The sequence below is a fragment of the Sebastes umbrosus genome, chromosome 17 (assembly GCF_015220745.1).
Source record: "Sebastes umbrosus isolate fSebUmb1 chromosome 17, fSebUmb1.pri, whole genome shotgun sequence".
Taxonomy (NCBI): Eukaryota; Metazoa; Chordata; class Actinopteri; order Perciformes; family Sebastidae; genus Sebastes; species Sebastes umbrosus.
In genome coordinates this window covers 1182972-1207336 of record NC_051285.1, presented here as the reverse complement: position 1 = coordinate 1207336, position 24365 = coordinate 1182972, and the positions used below count along the sequence as shown (strand labels likewise).

At 46.7% G+C, this 24365-nt stretch overlaps 1 protein-coding gene across 3 annotated transcripts; it reads left to right on the top strand.

The window, feature by feature from the left end:
- The first annotated feature begins 1403 nt into the window (after positions 1-1403).
- Positions 1404-23932, top strand: fgfr4 (fibroblast growth factor receptor 4). 3 transcript variants are annotated; one of them, XR_005203916.1, is made up of 22 exons: positions 1404-1937; positions 6540-6745; positions 10279-10451; positions 10531-10681; positions 10820-10870; positions 12176-12448; positions 12813-12902; positions 13016-13182; positions 13297-13420; positions 14853-15043; positions 15154-15292; positions 15490-15683; positions 16124-16269; positions 16539-16660; positions 16750-16860; positions 17024-17214; positions 19596-19718; positions 20197-20267; positions 20483-20620; positions 20765-20870; positions 21197-22724; positions 22775-23932. XR_005203916.1 is itself a non-coding variant. In XM_037749041.1 (21 exons), exons 2-21 carry the CDS (start codon positions 6658-6660, stop codon positions 21371-21373), a joined length of 2826 nt encoding a protein of 941 aa, XP_037604969.1. In that variant the 5' UTR covers positions 1404-1937; positions 6540-6657; the 3' UTR covers positions 21374-23932. The 3 variants fall into 3 exon arrangements, 1 of the variants encoding a protein (XP_037604969.1); XR_005203917.1 differs by having other exon boundaries at positions 22757-23932; XM_037749041.1 differs by having other exon boundaries at positions 21197-23932.
- The last annotated feature ends 433 nt before the right edge of the window (positions 23933-24365 follow it).

Genomic DNA, 24365 nt, shown 5'->3' with positions numbered 1-24365 from the left:
GAAGCCTTAATGCTCTGTTTGCATAACGACGACAATTAACCCGCAATAAATTATGAGGCACAAAAAACAAAGTGATTTACGTGGTTTAATTTGGCACGCGCTCTGTTTTACTGCAGGAGACGATAGAAAAGAAGAGTTAGCGCACAAAATAATCAAAAAAAATTTATGTTTTCATGTTGTTGTTTTTTTAACTCTATTCTTTCTTTTTGTTATAATTATTGTTGTTATTTCTTTGCTTGGTTTTGAATGTTGAGGTTGTTTTCTCTCTTTAGTGTACCTGATGGGTTTGTCTGTAAACTCATCTACTTTAAATAGACTGTTTATTGACTGTTGGAATTACATTTATATGAAAACAGACTTGAAAAAAGGGAAAAATAAAGTGTAAAAAAATAAAATTAGAAAATTAAAAAATAATCAAAGTTTGTGATTTTCAGAGCGTCAGCGGTGGAGAGGAGGAGAGGAGAAGAGGAGGGAGGAGAGGAGGAGGAGAAGAGGAGAGGAGGAGATGAGAAGAGGAGGGAGGAGAGGAGGAGGAGAAGAGGAGAGGAGGAGGAGAAGAAGAGAGGAGGGAGGAGAGGAGGAGATGAGGAGATGAGGGAGGGTTTGGCTGCTCTGTGGGGGGAGGGGGGGTAACAGAAGAGCACCCCTCCTTCTCTCGCTCTCTCTCCTCCACCTCCTCCTCTCACTCTCTCCCTCCTCCTCTCTCTCTCCCTCCTCCTCTCTCTCTCTCTCCCTCCTTTTCCTCCTCTCTCTCTCCCTCCTCCTCCTCCTCCTCTCCCTCCTTCTCCTCCTCCTCCTCTCTCTCTCTCCCTCCTCCTCTCCCTCCTCCTCTCTCTCTCTCCCTCCTTTTCCTCCTCTCTCTCTCCCTCCTCCTCCTCCTCCTCTCCCTCCTTCTCCTCCTCCTCCTCTCTCTCTCTCCCTCCTCCTCTCCCTCCTCCTCTCTCTCTCTCCCTCCTTTTCCTCCTCTCTCTCTCCCTCCTCCTCTCCCTCCTCCTCTCTCTCTCTCCCTCCTCCTCCTCCTCCTCTCTCTCTCTCTCCGTCCTCCTCCTCTCTCTCCTTCCTCCTCTCCCTCCTCCTCCTGCTCCCCCCTCTCTCTCTCCCTCCTTCTCCTCCTCCTGCTCCCCTCTCTCTCTGTCTCTCCCTCCTCCTCCTCCTCCTCCTCCTCCTCTGTCTCTCCCTCCTCCTCCCCTCTCTCTCTCTATCTCTCCGTCCTCCTTTCCCTCCTCCTCCTGCTCCCCTCTCTCTCTCTCACACACTCTTCCTCCTCCTCCTCCTCCCCCCCCACCTCCTCCTCCTCCTCCTCTCTCTCTCAGTCCATTGTGTTGTTGTGCCTGCAGAGCCTGGAGAGCAGCAGAGTGCAGTAGGAGGACTCAGTCTCTCTCTCTCTCTCTCTCTCAGTCTGTAGTAGTAGAGGAGGAACCGGACTGAGGAGCTCACATCAGACCGGGACTCATCAGGAGAGGACGGAGAGGAGAGCTCTGCTGCGTAAAGACTCAGTTTGCTGCGTAAAGACGCGCGTAAAGAACCAAGAGAGGACTCTGAACTGGGCACGTTTATACATCAACCTCTTCCTCTCAACACTCGGATCAAGGACTGCTTTTTTAACCCCTCTAAATCCACTTTCTGGCTCCATGTTTGGTTTTCTGTCTCTCTCCATGGATCTAGCCCTCTGAGTGGACTGGACTTTGCCCAGAGAGAGAGGAGGCTGGTGGTGTTGGTGGAGGAGGGTGGAGGGGGATCACAGCTCCTTCCACCAGGTCAGCTGTCCTTCATGTTCCAGAGGAGCTGCTGCTGCTTTCTGATGGATTTATAAGCTCCACTTGGTTTACAGCTGCTGGAGGAAGGATACACCAAAGGAGCTCCAAATGAGGATTTCAATATTCCCCCGAATCGACCTGGACAAGGAGTGATTTCACCCCCACCGGGTGGAGGAAAAGGTGGGTGAACACAGACACAGACAGCTGGAGCTGTTTCATTCATTCCAGTGCAACTTGGTTTGCATTTTATTTATTATTACATCTACCCTATCTCCTATTCTACAAGTGCAATTACCTCTGTTTACATTGTTGGCATTTAGCCTTTCAAAAACAACAAAAGTAAACAACTTATTTTAAGTTACGTCCATAACTTAAATGACCTAACAAACACTTATTTTAACCACCAAACCATGGTGTGCCACATGTTTTAATATTCTGCTTCAATCCATATGTGTTGGCATTTAGCCTTTCAAAAACAACATATTCACCTCCAGGGCTCCAGCCTCGGTGTGACATACATTTGACTGTGCAATATATCATTTGATGCAATATATACAGTACCTCAAGTGCAACTACCTTTGTTTGCATTTTATTTATTACATCTACTCTACCTATTTTACAAGTGCATTTACCTCTGTTTACATTACATCTACTTTACCTGTTTTATTTGCTTTATAACTGTGTGTGTTTTACCTGTTAAATGTTTTATCTGCCTCGTTTAGTCTTGTCAAGTATTTGTTTTAAAGCACTGACCAGAAGTGGACACTGTGAATCTCGTTGTATTTAATACGATGACAATAAAGCTTTCTATTCTATTCTATTAGATCTCCACTAAAAAGCTTTAAATCTTCTCATTAGAGCGACTTTATTCTAATTTTCTATTTGTTTTTTTTGTTGCTCAAATTCTTTTTATTGGTGTTCTGTACAAAATCCAATAAATAATTGTATAAACAATTATCCCCCATCCCTCTAACAATATTACTGCACCATTAAATAAGCAGAGTTAATTTAACATAAACAATTACATTTATACATATAAATGAATTAAATCCGATAGCAACATAAATGAAACATATACCAAACAAAACCCCCCCCAAAAAAAAAAAAATAATTAAAAAAAAGGAAAGAACCAAAAAAAAAAACAGAAAAATAAGTAAACTAAAAATTATAATAATAAATAAATAAATAAAAAAAACAACTAAGTATAAGTTGTGAATTATATGTAATATGGGGTCAGCAGTTTAAAACGTCAATGTCAATTGTATCCATTTTTTCTATATAGATTAAAAAGGGTCTCCATGTAGCATAACATTTCTGAGCACAGCCTCTACAGCGAATCTTCTCCAACACCAGATGATGTAGGAGATCTTTAAACCACATCCTAAAGCTTTTCTATTTGTTTTAATCAAACCAGAGAACAGACCGAGCAGGATCAGCCACTCATTTGCATTGTAAATCCTGGTTTTGTCATTTTAAACAGGAGACTTCAGGGAGAGAAACTCTTTCACATAATGAAGTTTAACTTGTTGTGTTTTGCAACGCAGATCCAAACAAGAACAAGTCATCTCGTTAGACATTGAACCTTCCACACGGACTGTATGTCAGTCAGGAGGAGTTTGAACTCTGTCAGGCCACATGAAACAACATTAAACTCATTTAACCAGCAGGAATTAATTAACCCTCCTACCGGGCAACTTCTGCTTCTAACACTTTATATCAAACATAAACTATCAATTAATAATAAATAAATAGAAAATAAACACGTTCATTAACGTTCACGTGCTTCATGTATCTGTCTGTGTTCTACCTGCAGTATGAGTACTACTGTGGTACTTTACTACTGTAGTACTAATACTGTAGTACTGCAGTATTAGTACTACAGAAGTAATACTTCTGTAGTACTAATACTACAGTAGTATTGTACTACTGTAGTATTAGTATTACTGAAGTAATACTATAGTACTACTATAGTATTAGTACTACAGTAGTACTGCTACAGTATTACTGCAGTACTGCTACTGTAGCACTACAGTATTAGTACTGTAGTACTGCAGTATTAGTACTACTGCAGTACTGGTAGTGCTGCAGTAGTACTAATACTGCAGTACTATTGTAGTAGTACTGCAGTATTACACTTTTATTACATTTTTGGGGTGAATTTATGTTTAATAAATTATTATTAATTCCATGAAATTACACCTAATTTTTGAGTTAAAAAATAATCAGAAATGTTTTAATTATTTAGATTATTATCAGTGGAACATAATATCGATGGGTTATCACAGATGTCAAAGTTTAGTCAGAATATTATAAATATTATAATATAAAACATTTTCAATGGCAGCACATAATGACACCTTTTAAGCTAACTCCATTCCAACTTATTACCACAACTTTTACACTTTCTATCTGTGATTTATGGTCAATAAACACTTATCCTCTTATTTGGGGACATTTCAACATTTAAAAAGCTTTTACTTTTGAATTTATGTGATTGTTATCAGACATTATTATAACATAAATACTAACTCAGGTTAACCTACTAAGGCTGTTTGAGACTAATAGTCCATATGACGGATTTATGAAGTGTGATTTATGTGGCAGAAAGACGCAGTATATTAAAACTAGAAGCCTCCACAGTGACGTCCCTCCCTCCCTCTCTCTTTCCGTGAGTAGAGACAGTAGAGACAGTAGAATACAGTAGAAGTGTTTTGGCTGCAGCAGCAGCAGTGAGGCAGCGTGCCAGCAGAGGAATCAGCAGCAGGAGAGAAAAAGTCTTTTTTTTTTCCAGTCCTTAATTGAGAAAGAATACGTTTCATTCAGCAGGCTGGTTCTTTAAACGGTGTGCGTGTGTGTGTGTGTGTGTGTGGGCGCGGTTTGCATGCATGGAGTGCACGCACCAGGGTCTGGCGCCTGTGCGCAGTTGGCCCCGACTGGCAGCAGAAGAAATCACCACATTATTCCTTCAGAGTGTTTAGAGTCGTACTTCAATTATATTTTTAAAGTGTTGTTATAATAATACTTTTCAGTAGTAATACTTCTATGTTCTCATGGGACTGAGGTATTTGTCGTACCATGGACCATTAGTGGAAGTTAATTATTAACTTTTTTCTTAACTTAAAAAACTTAAAGGGACTGTTTGTAACTTCTTTCAGGTATAAATCATTGCTGGTCGGTGTCTCATGGTCTCTCGTGTGTCTCCGCTGTTCAGACTCAGACTCCAACACAAACTCCAGTGAAGCACCAAAACCTCTTGGTTGTATCTAGTGAAGCTGTTAAACAGTGTTGGCCGCGGTCGGAGGACGCGGGGGAGACCGTAGCTTTGGTCTCCAGGACCGGAGTCTCTGCTGTACTTTGCTCCTCTGCCTGCCTTCACTCACACACCACGCTCCTTCTCTCTCTCTCTCTCCACCTCTCACGTGCATGCTGCTCACTCCACACTGCAGAAGAGTTAGTTTAGCTCTGAGAATATCTAGTGAATGTTCAGTGGACGTTTGTGCAGAAATAACTGCTGCAGCTCCTCCAGACCAACAGAGGTTTCCCGTGTCTTGTGAAGTGACGGGGCTCTGCAGAGAGAAACGTTATCGTCTCCCACCAAAACTCCGGCGTCTCCCCTGTTCCCTCCGACCGCGGTCGGGAGGCTGAGGCAGGAAAAGCCAACACTAGGATCAGCATTGATTCATGGAGAGACCTTGGTCTGGTCAGCTAACATTACTGCCAAGCAGCTGAAATATAGAGTGATATTGTGCTTTTAGCTGACGTGTGTCTCCTCACTGTGTTGAGAGATGCTCCTTCATGTCTATGTAGAGCGAGCACAAGCGCCAGCAACAGGACGCTGACTTTCGTTGACTTAACGGACACAGGTGAAGCTGTTAACAAGACATTTCTGATTCTCACATAGAGTCCCTTTAAATCTTTAAATATCATTGATGCGTTCAGCAGTTTAGCGTATTTTATAAAGTTTAAAAAATGGTTAAAACATGTTTAAGTATTTAGAGTCAGTCATTTTTCGGGGAAATATAGATCCTAAATTTTAGTTCCAGCTTCATCACTGTGAGGATTTTGTTGTTGTTCTTTGTCTTGTGTAATAATAAATATATATTTGGGGTTTTAGGTTATTATATTTTTAATATATTTTTGTTATTTACAATATTTTTATATCTTTATATCAGTGAATAATGTTCTTTTTCTTAAATAGAAATACTATAATCTGAAGACTTAAGGCATTTTATTTCACTAGTTTCTGACTATTTATGCACCAAATAGTTACTTCGGTTAAATAAGAATCTAACCGTCGGACCACCGGTGACGTTTGGAGTTATACTGCGATAGATTTAAGGTATCACACACGTTGCCTGCCGAGGACGTGATGCTCCGGTGAGCATCAGTCACCTGTTTCCACCTGAAGTCTCCTCAGCTGCCAGTCGAGTCTCTTCACATTTCTGCAGCTTCCTGGCGAGTTTCAAGTGTTTTCCCAGTCGGGGCCCATTATCCCGGGGCCGGACTGAGCCGGGCCATCCATTGACAAACAACAGCTCCCGCTCCTTATTCATGACGCAGGAGAGCCTGGACAATGTGAGGCCGGCCAGCGAGCGGGACAGTTAGCGGGACATCTGGTTAAGAATACAGCTGCTCAACAGTCAAAAACAGACTCTTTTATCCGTTCCTCAAAAACAAGTGTTTGTTTTTTGCCACTTGGTTTAAAACTGAGCTGAGAGGTTTGTGTCTTTTAGCGGCTGGTCATCAAATAAGCGTCTCTCATTGTGTTTTCTGCGTCTGCAGGATCCAGATTTAGAGGCTTTGTGGAAGTTTTCCGATGCCAGGAGCGTCCGGAGTGTGAGGCCGACGCCGGGCTTCCAGCGGACAATTCTACCTTTTTAACCCAGAAGACGTGAAGAAGATGGAGAGGATCTGCACGTTCTGCGTTCTCCTGCTGTGTTTGATGGACGGAGTCTCGGCCAAGGCCGTCAGCGAAGGACGGACTAAAGGTAAGACCTGAAACTCTACGTCAGCTCTGTTGAGATGCTCTACAGACGGTTGCCTTCAGTCAGATAAGCGTGCGGCTGAAAGGTCTGATTGTATCACGACTTCCTTCTTTGGTGTGTATTTGTAATGGTTTCGATCAGCCCACTTTCCCTCCTTACAAAGTGTCAGTTTCTTGGCAGTCGTGACCACAGAGGAAGTCAAGGTGACAGGAAAAATGACTTCTGTCTTGGAGGGAGGGGGGGAGGAAAAAAAAACTCTCTGAGTGTTTTTGCTGCCGTAAACTGAGCTACCTGATCCGTCCGAGGCCCGGGGGCTCGGAAGTGTAAATCTGCCTGGCTGTGTGCCAGCTGTAGGGGATGAGGAGGATGAGGAGGAGGAGGAGGGTGAAGGGGCTTTTCATTGATGCTTTACAAACAGAAGCCAATGCAAGAAGTCAGCTCCATTCTCAACGTTTCCATTGAGTTAAGGTGTAATCAATACGATCAGTAGAATCAGTGTCTCCTCTGCTGTGAGCTACATGATGTTCTTAAATCAGATTAAAGGACGAAGGAGACATTTTTTGTATGTAGATTGATGAAAGACAGAGTGGGTTGTTGCCCCGGAGGTCTTCTCTCTCCGTCTCCGTGGCCCCACTTTGTACTTCGGGGCCCCTGCGAGGCCAGCCGGGGCTTGCTCTCTCAGACGACAATGTGCAGCCCCTCTCAGGTTTATTTACAAGACGGAAGAGTAAAGAGTGGAAGCAGGATTGATGATAGAAAGATCTTCAGGTCGTAAAAACATGCAGGTTGCAGCTTTTATCTCGGTGCTTTTTAGAGTTTCAAAAACACAAATGTGTGATTTTCTGCGCAGAAACAATCTGATGTGAACCAAAGTGGAGCCTCAATCTCCACAAACAAACCTCCTCGTAACTACTTTGTAGTTCCCAGTGGAGCGTATTATGTTGGATTATCAGTAATCAGTTGTAATTATCTACAGCTGTTGAAATATTACTGCACAATAAACACAGAAAAACACGGCTCGGTGAGATCCTGGACATCCTGATCATCACGTTGGGATTACAGTTAGATCTTGGTTTGATTCTTATTTATTGTGGGGCGTCACTTTCTAGATAAGAGACGTGCTGTGCAGAGAAAGAGACGTAGCACCAAAAGGAAAAAGATAAATTCCTCCTTGATGTCAGTTAAAAGAGTGAGAAGTGACTCCCACCTCCCTGAAGAGGAGTCCATCTGAGGAGAGGTGGTGAGGGGTTCAGAGGGACCCACAATGCACTGCTCCGACTCCTCACGGCGTAGATGAAAAACAAGACGGAAGATAAACAAGGAACAAAGCGTTTATTAATATCTTTAAAGTATTCTGGGCCCACGGGGCGTTTTCTGTCATCTCGCTAAATATAATTATACATCTAATGTTTCTAACCACATGCTGCTAAATGCAGGGATCTGACTTGTCCAATGTTTTTTTTCCTCCCCCCCCACGGAAAAAAAAAGTGTTTTTCAGTGGTGTTTTGTGCCACATCATTACAGAGTATAGAAGAGTCTGAGTGGAGCTCGTCTGGACTCTTTAGCTGCTCTTCATCCAAACAACAACGTCCATGTAGAAATGTACACAGATGATGTCCAAGTTTAGTTTGCAACTTCAATCCACGGCCGCCCGCTTTAATCCACTTTGTTTTTTAAAAGAGAGATTGAAAAACTTCATCACAAAATGCTGTTAATTGTTTAAACACACAACATTAAGGAGATATCAAAGATCGCCATCTTTGCTTTCTCTCTGAACAGAATAACTGGGTTGGCATTTACTTTTTTTTGGACTACATCCGCTGGTCGGGATCGTGGACGTGTTTATTATAACTTCTTATTACATCTGTAATTGCTTCATAAACCGGTCATGAATGATTGTCAATAAATCAGCGGGTCAGAGAATGTGAGACTCCTCATTGTCCCGACTGGTTTCCACAGAGAGCTCCTCTCTGCTCTGCTCGCCCAGTCCATCCGGCCGGTTGGTTGGTTGGTTGGCTGGTTGGTTGGCTGGTTGGTTGGTTGGCTGGTTGGTTGGGTGGTTGGCTGGTTGGCTGGTTGGCTGGTTGGCTGGTTGGTTGGTTGGCTGGTTGGTTGGTTGGTTGGCTGGTTGGCTGGTTGGTTGGTTGGTTGGTTGGTTGGTTGGTTGGTTGGCTGGTTGGCTGGTTGGTTGACTGGTTGGTTGGTTGGTTGGCTGGTTGGCTGGTTGGTTGGTTGGTTGGCTGGTTGGTTGGTTGGTTGGTTGGCTGGTTGGTTGGTTGGTTGGTTGGCTGGCTGGTTGGTTGGTTGGCTTGATGGCTGGCTGTTGGCTGGCTAATGACTGGCTGCTGGCTGATGGCTGGCTGCTGGCTGGCTGGCTGGCTGCTGACTGGATGGCTGGCTGGCTGGCTGGCTGGCTGGCTGCTGACTGGATGGCTGGCTGGCTGGCTGGCTGCTGGCTGCTGGCTGGCTGCTGGCTGGCTGCTGGCTGGCTGGCTGCTGGCACCAGCCGGGCGGTTTGTTTGTGTTGTGTTGTGTTTTGTTTGCCCCCTCGCCTCTGGGTGACAATTCACACTCTGCCGCGAGTTCAACTCCGGGGCACCGTCCCTGTCTCTGCAAGTTCATTAGCACGGCTCAATGTGTGTGTGTGTGTGTGTGTGTTCATCTCTGTGATTTACTGCCGACTGTTTCACTGTGTTTCCATCAGATGAAGATGTGTGTTATTCTCAGCAGTAGTCGACTAATCGACTAAATAAATCTTCAAAATAGAATCCGGAATATCTTGAATTATAATTTTGACTAGTCAAAATGACGTTGCAGATATCTCTAATGAATATCCTGTATAGCCATTAAATGTTAACACCGTTTGCAGTACCAATCAGCGTTTCTGATTTTCCACTCACAAGGTAGCAGCCGTGTGTGTGTGTGTGTGTGTGTGTGTGTGTGTGTGTGTGTGTGTGTGTGTGTGTGTGCTCCTGAAAGCACTTCACTGCGACAAGGGAACAGATTGCCTTTTCACTAAGCGCTCGCAGGAAGCAATCAGACAGAAAATTGCCCTGGAAAATTGCTCGTTCTGAGTGACTGAGCAGCGAGCGAGGTCCCCGGCCAGGGCGCACATATGCTCCGACAAGTGAGTGGGCCGAGCGCATGAATGGGCGAATGACCCAGTGAATGGAGGGCACTGTGGCTGATGGTGACACGATGGTAGCCGGGTTATCAGGGCACTCTATCACCGGTTCCTGGTCGCATTAAGTGACAGCGGTTGTTAAGGAACATGGTGTACTTCTGCTGCCGGACCTCTCAGAGGTAAACTGAAACCACTGAGGGTGTGTTTTGAAAATGTTTTGCCTCGTTCACTCGAGAGCGCGTTCAGACCGAGGAGGTTTGTAGCAGTTTATTAAGACTAGAGACTCCTTTATTCTGTGACATAACCATAACATGACACCTGGGATCCTCGGAGTAAATAAGAGTCATTCAGAGGAAACTGTTCCTCATGCTTTGAAAGTCAAGACTCATTTTCCCTCCTTTTTGTTCCCCAGATCTTCGGGTCTCCAGGCCTCTGATCGCACCAGGTTACCCAGAAAACACCACGGGGCTGGTGGGAGGTCAGGCCAAGCTGGCGTGTAAAGTCCACCGGCCGGCGTCCACCAAGGTGCAGTGGCTGAAGACGGAGGTCATCCAGGGAGGCCCGCCGCGCCTCAGGGCTCTGACGGTGAGAAACAGAAACAATCTCATGGTTTCCATTCTGTCCTCATCATATCAGATATTAAAACGATGTCTCCTCCATGCAGGCCCTGCAGAGCAACGCGTCCAAGGTGAACACTTTGCATCTGTCCAACATCACTCTGGAGGATGCAGGAGAGTACATCTGCATGGCCGAGAGCACCCACGCAGGACAGACGGTACAGGCCCTGCAGTCGGCGTGGCTGGAGGTCCTGCCTGGTGAGACACTCTTTTATCATCACACCAACCTTTTGGGCGTATCTTACTAGTTTTTGTTTAAAAAATTACACTCTAATGTATCATATATCAAGGCCAGGTATCACGTTATTTTCTAACCTTAACTTTCCCCTCCCACAGGTACCATCATCTCTCGAACTGTGGACCTGACTGCTGCCGACATCCCATCAGGTAACTTCAGCAATGATCTAGGAGTTTAAAGCTAGGGTTGGTAGCATTCTTCAAAAACACTTTTCAGATATATTTGTTGAACTTCAGCGCGCTCTGGGGCGGTTTGCAGCCGAGTGTGAATCGATCGGGGTGAGAGTCAGTACCTCCAAGTCTGAGGACACGGTGCTCTGCCGGAAACTGGTGGATTGCTCCCTCCAGGTTGGGAGTCGCTGCCCCAAGCGAGGGAGTTCAAGTATCACGAGTGAGGGCAAAATGGAGCGGGAGATGGACAGGCGGTTTGGTGCGGCGTCAGCAGTTATGCGGGCGCTGTACCAGACTGTCGTGGTGAAGAGGGAGCTGAGCCGGAAGGCCAAGCTCTCGATTTATCGGTCCATCTACGTTCCAGCCCTCACCTGTGGTCAGGAGCTTTGGGTAGTGACCGAGACTGAGCCTTAGAGAGAGGGTGAGGAGCTCAGACATCCGGAGGGAGCTCGGAGTAAATGCAGGGAGACAGCTGAAAATCCTCCCTTCCTTCCCTCCATTCTTTTAGTGGGTAAAGGGTGCCTGCAGGTCTACCTATCTACCTGTCGGTGTCGCTGACCTGTAGACTTTCTCTCTAGATGTTGGGGCTGTTGGATCCGGTGCTGCTGGCTACTTTCAGTGGAAAAGAGTTGGCAACACTGGGCTCAGTTTTTAAGTTGGATCATTTCTAAAATAAAGCGTGCTGTTGCTAATTTCTCCCCGTTACTGACCCTAACTTTAAACTGCAAAGAATAACTCTGCACAGACTGATGAAGATGGTATGGCGGCCATCTGTGTGCGCTCCTCCTCCTCCTCCTCCTCCTCCTCCTCCTCCTCCTTCTCCCCGAGCTGGAATAAACTCTCCTCCTGACGCTCACTTAGATCTCCAGTGAACCTTCACCGCCCCTCAGATTTACTCTCCGTCCACTGTCACGCTGCAACATGTTCATTAGCTCCAGCTCCTCTTCCTCCTCCTCCTCCTCCTCCTCCTCCTCCTTCTTCCTTCTTCTTCTTCTTCTTCTTCTTCTTTTGGGGAGGGAGTTTGTGGTGTTAGCTAGATCGCTCTCAGGGCCACAGTAATCCACACAGGGGGAACAAAAAGATGAAGAGGAGGAGGAGGCCTCCTGGTCTCCATGGTGATCTCATTGTGTGTGTTTGGGGTGGGGGGGGATAATAGGGTTGAAGTGTTGGAGGTCATAGTTGAGGGGATGGTATTTGCTTTAGAGGGGAGATGAAGATATAAACCTGCTGACTGGTTGAGAGAAACGAGGAGCTCAGACTCAACGTTCTCTTGGTTTTCAACAGATGTTCTTGAGGACCTGAGCGAGGACGCCACGGAGCACCTTCTGCTGGAGCCGGGGAACGTCCTGAAGCTGCGCTGCGACACCACCAGCACCCGGCCCGGCATGGCGGTGAACTGGTACAGGGAGGGGAACCGGGTTCTGGCCACGCCCCGCATCCAGATCCGCGGAGCCTTCATGGAGATCACGGACGCGACGTACGAGGACTCTGGCGTCTACGTTTGTGTTCTCCGGGGAACCAAAGAGCCTGTGAGGAACTTCACCATCACTGTGGCAGGTAAGGGAACAGTTGGTTTATTCATTTAGGCCCAATCCCAAAGTCCCCCTTAAGGCCTTAAACCCTGAACCCTCAGTCCCAAAGTCCCCCTTAAGGCCTTAAACCCTGAACCCTCAGTCCCAAAGTCCCCTTTAAGGCCTTAAACCCTGAACCCTCTGTCCCAAAGTCCCCTTTAAGGCCTTAAACCCTGAACCCTCAGTCCCAAAGTCCCCTTTAAGGCCTTAAACCCTGAACCCTCAGTCCCAAAGTCCCCTTTAAGGCCTTAAACCCTGAACCCTCAGTCCCAAAGTCAAGCAAGTGAACTCTCTGGCATGTTATGGACCAATCAATAATTGAAAAAGTGATTTTGTTTATTTGTTTCCAGACTTGTTGGGGTCAGGGGACGATGACGAGGACAACGGCTTGGAGGACTCATCGGCTGAGATTGAAAACGACCAGGTTTACTTCTCCAGAGGTGTGTTGTTGTTGTTGTTGTTGTTGTTGTTGTTGTTGTTGTTGTTCCTTGAGGAATTAGTAGAACTCAGCCTCCAACCTTTCTCTGAGTAACGGCTCATTGTGTCCATACAGGTCCGTACTGGACCCACACCCAGCGGATGGAGAAGAAGCTGTACGCCGTTCCCGCTGGCAACACGGTGAAGTTCCGTTGCCCGGCTATGGGCAGCCCGATGCCGAACATCCGCTGGCTCAAGAACGGACGTGAATTCAGAGGAGAGCATCGCATCGGAGGCATCAAGGTGAGGATGGTTTCTACTCTGCTGAATTCATTCAGAGGAGCTTTCACTGATATGTAAAGACCAGTGAGTGTCTCTCCACGCTGATGTATTTATGTGTGTGTTTCTTTGGGTTAGCTGAGACATCAGCACTGGAGCCTGGTGATGGAGAGCGTCGTGCCTTCAGACAGAGGAAACTACACCTGCATGGTGGACAACAGATACGGCTCCATCGCTCACAGCTACGTCCTCGACGTCCTGGGTAAGAAATTAAAAAGACAAAACAGACATTATTCACAGCAGCGATAGCAACAGTTATGAGTCAGCATCATTCCTTCAAATCAAAGGCTCCAGTCTGAGGGAGGGGATAAGCGGGGGGCGGGGGGGTAAGCAGGAAGTGGACGGTCAGGCGTCCACACCAGTTTTCTACCTGACCTGTGACAGGAGATGGAGGAGGGCTGCGGTTTTGTTTGTTCATTTGTTGGATGTCCGTCCACCGCGGGGTCAGTTTCTGTCCCCGCCGACGGGGGGAGACGACTAACGAGACGACTAACGAGATCAGAGAGCGAGAGTAAGCGCAGATCAAAGGGAGCCCCGGCGACCAGCTGACAAAGAGAGACACGCTAATGGAACCGGGTTTCATCCCAAAATCACATCTCCTGCTCTCGTGTGCCAGCATGCAAACACACATTCTATGTGACAGAGCGACGACCGCTGGGCATCTCAGACGCTTGTTGTACAAAGCAGCCGGCTGTTAAACGGACAAATATGAGGAAGTTTCTCCCACGTTTTGTCCTGCCGGCGTTGGACTCCTGGTGAGAGGGGAATATCTGAAACCAAGCTGATCAGTTAAATCTCCGTCTCCATGTCTATCACTCCCTCCAGGGTTCTTCTGTTACTCATCTCTTAGTCGCCTCACCGTCATCAAATCCACCGTCGAACTATTCAAAATACACGACAATGTACAGAATCATTACATCACATCACACACAAACTGTAGACGTGTTAACAGGTAAATATGCGCTACGAAACACAACAAACACCTCGCTGGCTGCACACAACCAAGAGGGAATTAAGGTACGCGTCCACAGCCTCCGTCCTTTCCACGCTTCCCATTCATTGTTTATGTAGGCAGCCGTGCAATGCATTCTGGTAGTGTGGCGGCGCGATTTGAGAGACGGAGCGTCACGACGGCCGCTCCTCATTTGCATAAAGTTGAGGTCTCGGCTACTTTATGCAAATCACAGGCGTCCGACTCGACTCGGCGCCTCTGGAAACTCCCGAGAAACTTCTAAACTAACCGTTGTCGATCTAAAACAAAAACAGATTCATCAACATGGATTATTTATACATAAAATTACTTCATCCAATCAAGTGTCTAGTGGCAGCCCATCAAGCGTCCAACGCTGGATCCCTCGCCATAAAAAAAACCCCCTGTGGACACGTACCATGAGTCCTCTTGAACACTGTTTCTTCAAAATACGGGCAATGCCATCATCTTCATTTTAAGATTAAATCTTTGAGCGGAGAATACAATCTTCGGCTGCTCCGCGTCTTTTAGAAGGAACTAAATGTGTCCCCACACAACGTAAGACTTCCGATGTGTTAATACAAACAACTCAATATTCAAGAAAAGAAACTGCATCTTTCTTCGCCCACTTTGCTCATCTCTGCTTTGATTTCTTCCGGCGCAGAGCGTTCCCCACACCGGCCCATCCTACAGGCCGGTCTACCCGCCAACACCACAGCGGTGGTGGGCAGCGACGTCCAGTTCCACTGTAAGGTCTACAGCGACGCCCAGCCGCACATTCAGTGGCTCAAACACATAGAAAGGAACGGCAGCCGCTACGGTTCTGATGGGACGCCCTACGTTCGGGTCCTCAAGGTATGTCCAAGTTCTGATCCCTGTCCCTAAGCCTAGTCAACGACAGCCAAAGCCTCCGATTGTTGTATACTAACTGTTAATGTCACTTCTTCTGCGTCCGTGTTGTGCAGACCGGCAGTCTGAACATGTCCGAGGTGGAAGTGCTCTACCTGTCCAAAGTCACCATGGAGGACGCCGGAGAGTACACCTGTCTGGCTGGAAATTCAATCGGATTCGCGCACCAGTCCGCCTGGCTCACCGTCCTCTCAGGTACGGACCGGACGGAAGGCGACAGGATTCAGTGTTTAACAGAATTTACTTCATTGTTTGAATGATTGTAACTTTTAATTCTTCAATAAAGTGTTTGCATTTTCATTGACGAACTTCGATATTAAGCTGCATCCGCACTAGGGATACTTTGAATGGTTAATATACATGTATTTACAATGATCCCCGTCTTCCTACAGAGGAGGAAGCAGCGGAGGCGATGGACACCTTGGAGACCAAGTACACCGACATCATCATCTACGCCTGCGGCTTCCTGGCCCTGATCATGGCCATCGTCATCGTGGTGTTGTGTCGGATGCAGGTCCACCCCAGAAGGGAGCCGTTCGACGCCCTCCCCGTCCAGAAGCTCTCCAAGTTTCCTCTTCGCAGACAGGTACAGGGCGCAATGCATCATGGGAACTTATTGTGCCTTCAAACGGGGTTGTGTTTACAGTGTTTACTAGAAGTGTCCATATGAACGACCCCCTCTAGTGGTATTCATGGAAAGTTTCTGAGTTCACGAGTTGTGACGTTTTTGTTGACGTTGTTGGAAATGGTGGAGGCCTTGGAAGTTCAATTTTCGGCGCTTAATAAGTTAATATATTGTCATTTTAGTCGTATATTAATATTGCCGTTGCTTAGCAGCGGTGTTCTCACAACTTCCCATGTTGTAAACACCAGTTTCATTTGAAGGCACCAACAAAGTCGCTCTTCTCTAACTTTTGGAAGTAGTCGACTATGATTTAAGGCCTTGACGCCTCGTACGAAGCGTGTTTCTAGTTGGTCAGAGCGGACTGTTCCTGATAATTACATTTCCCGTTCCTCTTCCTTCAGTACTCGGTGGAGTCCAACTCGTCGGGGAAGTCCAGCGCGTCGCTGATGAGGGTGGCTCGCCTCTCGTCCAGCTGCTCGCCCATGCTGGCTGGAGTCATGGAGTTTGAATTGCCCTACGACCCCGACTGGGAGTTCCCCAGAGAGAAGTAAGTTATCTGCAAGTTGGAATCACTTCTGCAATGAAATTACACTCTGAAATTATTATGAAAGAGTTTACTGACAAGTTCCTGCAAAGAGCGTTATTCTTGCACTAAGTTTAGTTTGGCTTCTGGGACTCATTTGTGGGGAGCTAAAAAGAAACCAGCCCGCAGCCCGTTTTTGGCTCGACCCAACCCGTGTTTTGAGAAACCAGAAACCCAAATTATGGATTTGTACAGTTTACATGTACTTATTTTCGCTAACTTTCTCTCTCTAGTTTAACGTTGGGCAAACCTCTAGGCGAAGGCTGCTTCGGTCAGGTGGTCAGAGCCGAGGCCTACGGCATCGCCAAGGACTCTCCGGATCCGGCCTCCACTGTGGCGGTTAAGATGCTCAAAGGTAGGAGAGAGAGAAGTGGTACAGAAATACTTGTAGAGATCAGCTAAAGTCTGCGGTCTTCTCTAAATAAAGTACATGTTTCCCTAAAGACGACGCCACAGACAAAGACCTGGCAGACCTCATCTCGGAGATGGAGCTGATGAAGGTGATGGACAAACACAAGAACATCATCAACCTGCTGGGAGTCTGCACACAGGACGGTGAGTGTTTTATTCCTGCTTCAACAGACCTTCCTCCCAAACCTCCTTGTTATTGTAAAATCTCAACAAACAGCTAATTAAGTGATTGTTTGAACGATGGTGGTCTCCGGCCTCCAGGCTCCAACAACAATAGAAACAACCTTCTTCCTGTTTCCCCCCTCAGGGCCGCTGTATGTGCTGGTGGAGTACGCCTCTAAAGGCAGTCTGAGGGAGTACCTGCGGGCCCGGAGGCCTCCAGGTATGGACTACACCTTTGATGTGACCAAGGTGCCTGAAGAGCAGCTCACCTTCAAAGACCTGCTGTCCTGCGCCTACCAGGTGGCCCGAGGGATGGAGTACCTGGCCTCCAAGAGGGTATGTTCACTTTAAAGAGTAGAAGAAGAAGGTAGCTCAGTCTCCGGTGGCGTTTCATGTTTGCAAGAGGCGGTTGAACCAGCGTCAAACACTCGTTCATTTGGTTCGTCTCTGGTTCCTGCGTCTTGAATGTGAGGATTTGCTGTTTTTATATGTTTTTGCATTCCTAGACTTTATACTGTCACTCCGACAAAACAGGATATTTGAAAACATCCTCTTAGATTCTGGGAATTTATGATGTTTGTTTTTACATTTTATAGATTAAACAATATGTTGAATAAGTGATTTTAGGAGAAGCTATCCGTATGATTGAGTAGCCCCAACAGATCTGTTGTGTGCTCAAATATAACAGTGTTTTAGATCCTCTCAAGGAACTTCAGAGGAACTTCAGACGTCAGGATAGGAAAACACTTTGTAAATGAGTTGTGATTAGTTGGCATTGGCCTTCAGATGGATCTGGTCTGCCCCCCTTTCTTCCCATCCCAACCCCCCTATGTTTCTACTCCTTTCATTTTCCCAGCATGCACTCTGTCTGTGTGCTTCTTATCAACACGTCTCTTTGTCTGCCAGCCGGTGTCTCAGACAGGCATTCCTGAGCAGAAAGCTGCGGTCCTGTTTACTCTCCTCCATCCATCTGTCCGTCCCCGCCGTCGCAGGGCTTTTGTCCTTTTTAGCGCTGCCCATAAATCTGTTAGCAAACAGGCAGCAGAGCCGTCGTCTGGGTGCAGGCATCGGGTTTCTGGCTCTACGGCCTCCTAAGAATGCAGGAGGCTGAAACTAACCCTCCATTATGGGGAGACCCGCAAACCCGAGACTGGTTCATTTCGCACGTCCCCACAAATCCCACGTCTATTTCCAATGAAAACCAAAATAAACTTAATGATATCCATTGAATGTGGGCAAACAGGGCCTTTCTCTCTCTCCCTCCCAGAGGGGTTTGTTGTTTCTCTCTATATAAAGACATTTTAATTCTGTAGCGTTCACTAAAACGAGGCGCTGCGTGTTGACTTTAGACTCCTGAGTCTTTTCATTTCTGGAGAAAATGTGCAGTGAATCATGTCTGCCCCCTCCACCCCCCAACCCTACATTCATGTTTTTACATGACTACTCCAAAAGCCGCAGCCCGGACCAGACGAGAACATGTCGCCTCACAAGTCTCAATTCAGAAGAGCGTTTGGTGATGTAAACGCTTTGATGATAAAGTGTAGTTTGACCTTCTGCTTCAGCCGGGACTCTACATTTATACTTCTGTCAAAGGGGGTGAATTTACTGCCATTCTCCGTTCACCGTGGAGGCATGAGATCACAAAACATCAAGTCATAAAGCAAAAGTCTCTTTATGTAGTACATAAATCATCATCAGCAGTACTATACCTTAAAATATACAAAGTGTACTTTCATAAACTAAAAAGTGAGTTACAAGTAGGGATGCACCGATACCACTTCTTTTCAGACCGAGTACAAGTACTTACATTTGGGTACTCTCCGATACCGAGTACCGATACGAGTACTTCTCTGTGCCAAAAGACCCTCGTTAACAGCCAGCTGGAGGGTGTGAGCGACACACGGCAGGCTGGGGTTTCCCGCATACGAGGCGGTGCGCCGCCACCGACTCTAGGTCGGCTTGGAAAGGCTCGGGGCAAAGATGCTGTCCTTAGTGCGCCCAAACCACGTCGTGCCCCCACGTAAAAGGCGCCAGGGGTCTGCGGCGATGTCTGCAACCCACCCGACCCGTCTTGAAACACGGACCAAGGAGTCTAACGCACGCGTGCCGGCTGACATGGGATCCCGGCCCTGCGGGGTTGGGCGCACCACCGGCCCGTCTCGCCCGCACCGTGGGCGAGGAGGTGGAGCGTGAGCGCGTGCGATAGGACCCGAAAGATGGTGACGGGAGGTTAATGTCACGCTGCCGTAAAGTGGTAACGGTGCCGTTATATCGGAGCCGTTTTGTGAGTACGAGTACATGAGCACAGTATCGGACCCGATACCTGATACTGGCATCGATATCGGTGCATTCCTAGTTACAAGTATATAACTATTAAACTAATAGTATACATATTTGTTGTATAGTTCATAGTATAGTTGCAGTATAAAATACTACTTAGATGTAAACTAGTTGTGTTCTTAAAATCTAAAAAGTGTGCCAATTTAGTCCCAAGAAGTATTGAATTAGTACAATTACAAGTATACTATTAGTACATTTATATTAGTAGTATACTTTATGTAGTAAGTATATGTGTGTAGGATGTTAGAAACACGGACCATTTCAACACTTCATGCGTAATCTCCTGATCTGCAGAAACCAGCCGTTGGCGTTAAGATCACTTTAGTGTTTAGTGTCAGTCTTTAATTCCCTCTCTTCTCTTCTCTCTCTCTCTTCAGTGCATCCACAGAGATCTGGCAGCCAGAAACGTCCTGGTGACGGAGGACAATGTGATGAAGATCGCCGACTTCGGTCTGGCCAGAGGAGTCCACCAGATCGACTACTACAAGAAAACCACCAATGTGAGTGACACTTTGTAGCGGTTGAATTTCCTCGCTAGTATTTAGCGTATCTTTGGAGCGTTATTTAGCCTCCTTCCCGACAAGCTGAACCTTCTGGAGTCAGTCGGGTCTCGGGAGGTTAAGTAACTTAAATATTTCTCAGATAGAGCATCATGTAAATCATTCACATTAAAGATCTTTATGTGAAGACATTTGGATTGTTAAAAGGTGAAAGGGGAAGCTGCTGGTAAACATGTCTGCCAGGTTCCTTTCACAGCTTTCATTCTCCCCTTTAAGACAGATGTCTGATGGTTTCCTCTGATTGGCAGCAGGCTTAATGGGACTTAATTAGAAAAAGAGGGGAGACGAGGAGGGAGGAGGGGGGAGGGTTGAGAGCGAAAACATCTTTTTACAGTGAGACAGAAAGGAAAATAGAAAACGTGTGTGTTGTTGTGGTGAATGAAGGTGAGGCTGTAACGTGTCCGTGTCCTCTCTGCAGGGACGGCTGCCGGTGAAGTGGATGGCGCCGGAGGCTTTGTTCGACAGAGTCTACACTCACCAGAGCGACGTGTAAGTTCAACCTCTCGTATACTAAACACCTCCCGGCAAACATGAAGTGATTCACAGCTAAGATGATTATTTGTCTTTGCCTGTCTTGTGTTATTAAAACCTCATGTAGCCGTTACTCATCAGCTCTGAACTCTAAAGAACGAATCAGATGTTGCTCTCAGCATCGTTGTACACCACGGTAAACGTGTCCTGATCCTCTCGTCTACGGTTCTCAGGTGGTCGTTTGGCGTCCTGATGTGGGAGATCTTCACGCTGGGCGGCTCGCCGTACCCCGGTATCCCCGTGGAGGAGCTCTTCAAGCTGCTGAAGGAAGGACACCGCATGGACAAACCCTCCAACTGCACACACGAACTGTAAGTCAAGAGAGTCTTTCTCATGATGTTTCAACCTGATCTCATAACACGATGTTTTAAGGACATGCCGCGTGTCGTGATAACGCAAAATCCGGTAACGGACACAGTTAGATTGAGTTTTTGTGTTTTTATTTTCCTCTGCAGCTACATGATGATGCGTGAGTGCTGGCACGCCGTTCCCACCCAGAGGCCGACCTTCAAGCAGCTGGTGGAGGAGCTGGACCGAGTGCTGCTGTCTATCTCTGACGAGGTGGGTCTCTCAAACAAACCCACTCCCTCCCATGAAACTGCACACAATCAGTCTAACGTATGCAAAGAAGAACACACACACGTCTCTCTTTAACAATCTGCTGCCCAGATGTGTTCAGAACGAGAGAGCGAACGCACAGAGAGCACAATCCAGAGTTTATAAACCAAAACACAGACATCTCTAAGCTTTGAGTTTAAATTAAACACCGTTTGTCTCCGTGGTCTCGAAACAATTACGCTTTAAATGAATCCACCAGCAGTCTGAATGCTTTTACAAACATTTAACTGTTGATTAGTGTCTCTAACGTCTGAACTCTCTCCTCTCAGTACTTGGACCTGTCGACGCCCTTCGAGCAGTACTCGCCGTCGTGCGAGGACACGTCCAGCTCCTGCTCCTCCGACAACGACTCCGTTTTTACCCACGATGCCTTGTCCACCGACCCCTGCCTCCTGGGATACCAGGACGTGCGCTCCCGGATAGACGTGAAGACGGCGCTCCGATAAGCTGGAAGGAAACCCACACGTATGCAGACATTGAGCACGACATAACACATCCAACGGAAGCCACACTGGAGGTCCGACCTCCTTTATGGCGCCAGACGAAGCCTCTTAGACGTAGGCGGGCGTTTATACACACACACATAAAAACACATGTATCCAGTGGAGCACTGAGGCCGGTGGGCTTCATCACACGGTGAAGGTTTGAAGACAAACGTTTCATCGTGGGCAGAAGAGAACGCGGTACTTTGGACTATCAGCTCTGGCACTGCGCCCGAGGAAACGTTGGGAAACTGCGGCACTAAACACCACAGAAGAAGAACGTGGTACTCATAAACGCTTTCTTTTGATCGACGGACTATGATCTCCTCACACAACCCAAAACCAGGGCGAGAAAACCCTCTGTGATAAAGACATTTTTAACTAAACAAAAAGATTTATTTTGCTATGATAAAAAAGAAGTGATTGTTAAATATAAATCTCTCTATATAAGATTATTTTACTTTTGTTGTTGCTTATTTAAAAGAAGAAAACGGTCTTAAATCTCAGGATCTCTTGTGCTAAGAAGTTGCCGTATAGCGGCAGCAAAGTGCCTGAATTTACCATTTCCTGTGAATATATTTAGAATATTAAAATATTGTATGTACATATCAGCAGCAGAAAGACGATATAAATTATTCTGACATAAAAAATGAAGGAGAGGAATTTTAATCAAGTGTTTCAAGTGCCAAACCTGTTGAGCTGTCTCTTTATGTTCAGGTTTCATTCCAACAGACTCACTTTAGAAGGAACATTTGGATAATAATCATAATCATAATCATTGCCCACAAATCATAAAATAACAATAGACGCTGTTAAAGATTGTTTTTCCATCAGCAAACATGTTCTAAAAAACACAAACCTCAAATGTTTGTGGTCACTAAATGATGGATTGGACCTTTTTAAAGACGTCTTTGTGGAATGAAACCTCCGTTTGTCATTTTGTTTTAAACTGCTTCGACCTCCAGCCGAGGAGAAACACTCGTTTGTGGTTAAATATTCAGAAGGACTTCCAGTTCTTGTTGCCGTTGTTGGACGAAAGCCACCAGAAAAATGCTTTTAGCTCGAATGCATTTCTTAAGTTGTTAAAAACACAAAGTTCTCAGACTCGTTTCAGTCTTTCATGATAGATAAACATAATCTTTGAGACGGCATTACGTGGTCTTCCTCCAACAACAGCTTTAACCAGAGACGGTGTGTCCCTGAGGTCTGGACTACGAAGCAGGGTTTGGGGTTAGCGAGGTAACGTCAGGGTGGTTACCGGGGTAGATCACCATGGTAACTGATGCAGGTTATTTTCCAGATAAGAGATCAACTCGTATAAAAGCACCGGGCGTCCAGGGTGTCCAGGGCGTCCAGGGTGTCCAGGGCGTCCAGGGCGTCCAGGGCGTCCAGGGCGTCCAGGGTGGGACTCGACCCTGAAAGGAGGACTGACGATTCAGCATTGGGCCCAAGCCCACTGTCGCTGCTGACGAGGAGGGGAGGGTAGCGGGGGGGGGGGGGTACTGAATGTGAAAGCCAGTGTGATTGATTTGAAATAGAGGAGTGGGGGGTGGGGGGGCTCCTTTGTGTGGCGGTAACCCTTCACCCAGCCCAATCTGTTGGCGAGGAGTCCTCAGGTCCGCAGCCTGGCCGGACAATGAAGGCTTTGCAGGCTTAATGGGTGTGACTACGGACCAGAGGGAGTTGTGTGGGGGGGGGGGGGGCGGGGGGGGTAGCGGTGGATAGCTTGGGCTTGTGTGCAAATGAAGAGGCTCTTATTATGCTAATGTGTCCTCTTGTCTCCACAACGCCCCTATCTTTATCCCCACAGCCTCCGTCACCAGCTTTTAAATTACTAATCTCAATTCTGCAGCTGCAGAAAAGTCCCCCGTGTCCCCGGTCCTTCCGTGTCCCGGTCCCCCAATGTCCCCGGTCCCCCCGTGTCCCCGGTACCCCCGTGTCCCCGGTCCCACCGTGTCCCCGGTCCCCCCCGTGTCCCCCCGTGTCCCCGGTCCACCTCCTCGATCTGGATCTGATCGCAGACAAACCAAACAGTTGGACGGAGACTTGTTTGTCTAAATTCACCCAGTTGAACTGAATTCAATCTGAAATGTGTCTTTCAGTTTAAATCCCTGCATCAGCCGCCATGTTGCTCCGTCTCTGCTCCGTCTCTGCTCCGTCTCTGCTCCGTCTCTGCTCCGTCTCTGCTCCGTCTTTACTCCTTTTCTTCAAGTGTCGGAGAGAAAAATGTAGGTTTTTAGTCAATGAAGGATTCCCGTATCTTCTCTCCTCATGCCGGTGTCTCATAATCTGTATTTACATACATACACACACACATACAAACATACGTACGTACGTACATACATACACCATATTTGCGGCGTCTTTCCGTTCCAGCCGTCTGCTCTCTCTCCTCTCAGACTCATCCTGTAAACAATCACAGCGTTTCCTAAACATTTCCTCCAGAGAATTATTTTAGAAATATCTAATTTATTTGTTTATTGTTTTTGTTTTTATATAAAATAAAGTATAATTTAAAATAAAGCAGCTGTCTGTTCTTTTTTTATATTTTAACATTGATATTGTCTCAACTGGTGTTTTCATTGGGAAGCTGCAGACGTGATTCTACCGGCTGTGTGTGATGATGATGATGAGCTGGAGGCTCGTCAGCTCATCTAGTTCACCTGCTGCAGCAAGCTGCTCTCCACCTCTCACTAACTCTCACTAACTCTTTTTTCATTTTGAAAGAGAACGAACAATGAGGAACCTCTAACAGTCGGCCGACCAATCCTGTAACTTCATCACTCAGTGACAGACTTTGTAGAACTGGTCCTCTGCGGTCCGGCCAAACATGTGTCAAACTTCTTTTAATTCAGTCATTTAAAAGAGAAACAGAGAAAAGACAGAGAGAGAGAGAGAGAGAGAGAGAGAGAGAGAGAGAGAGAGAGAGAGAAATGTGAGGAAGATGAAAGACAGA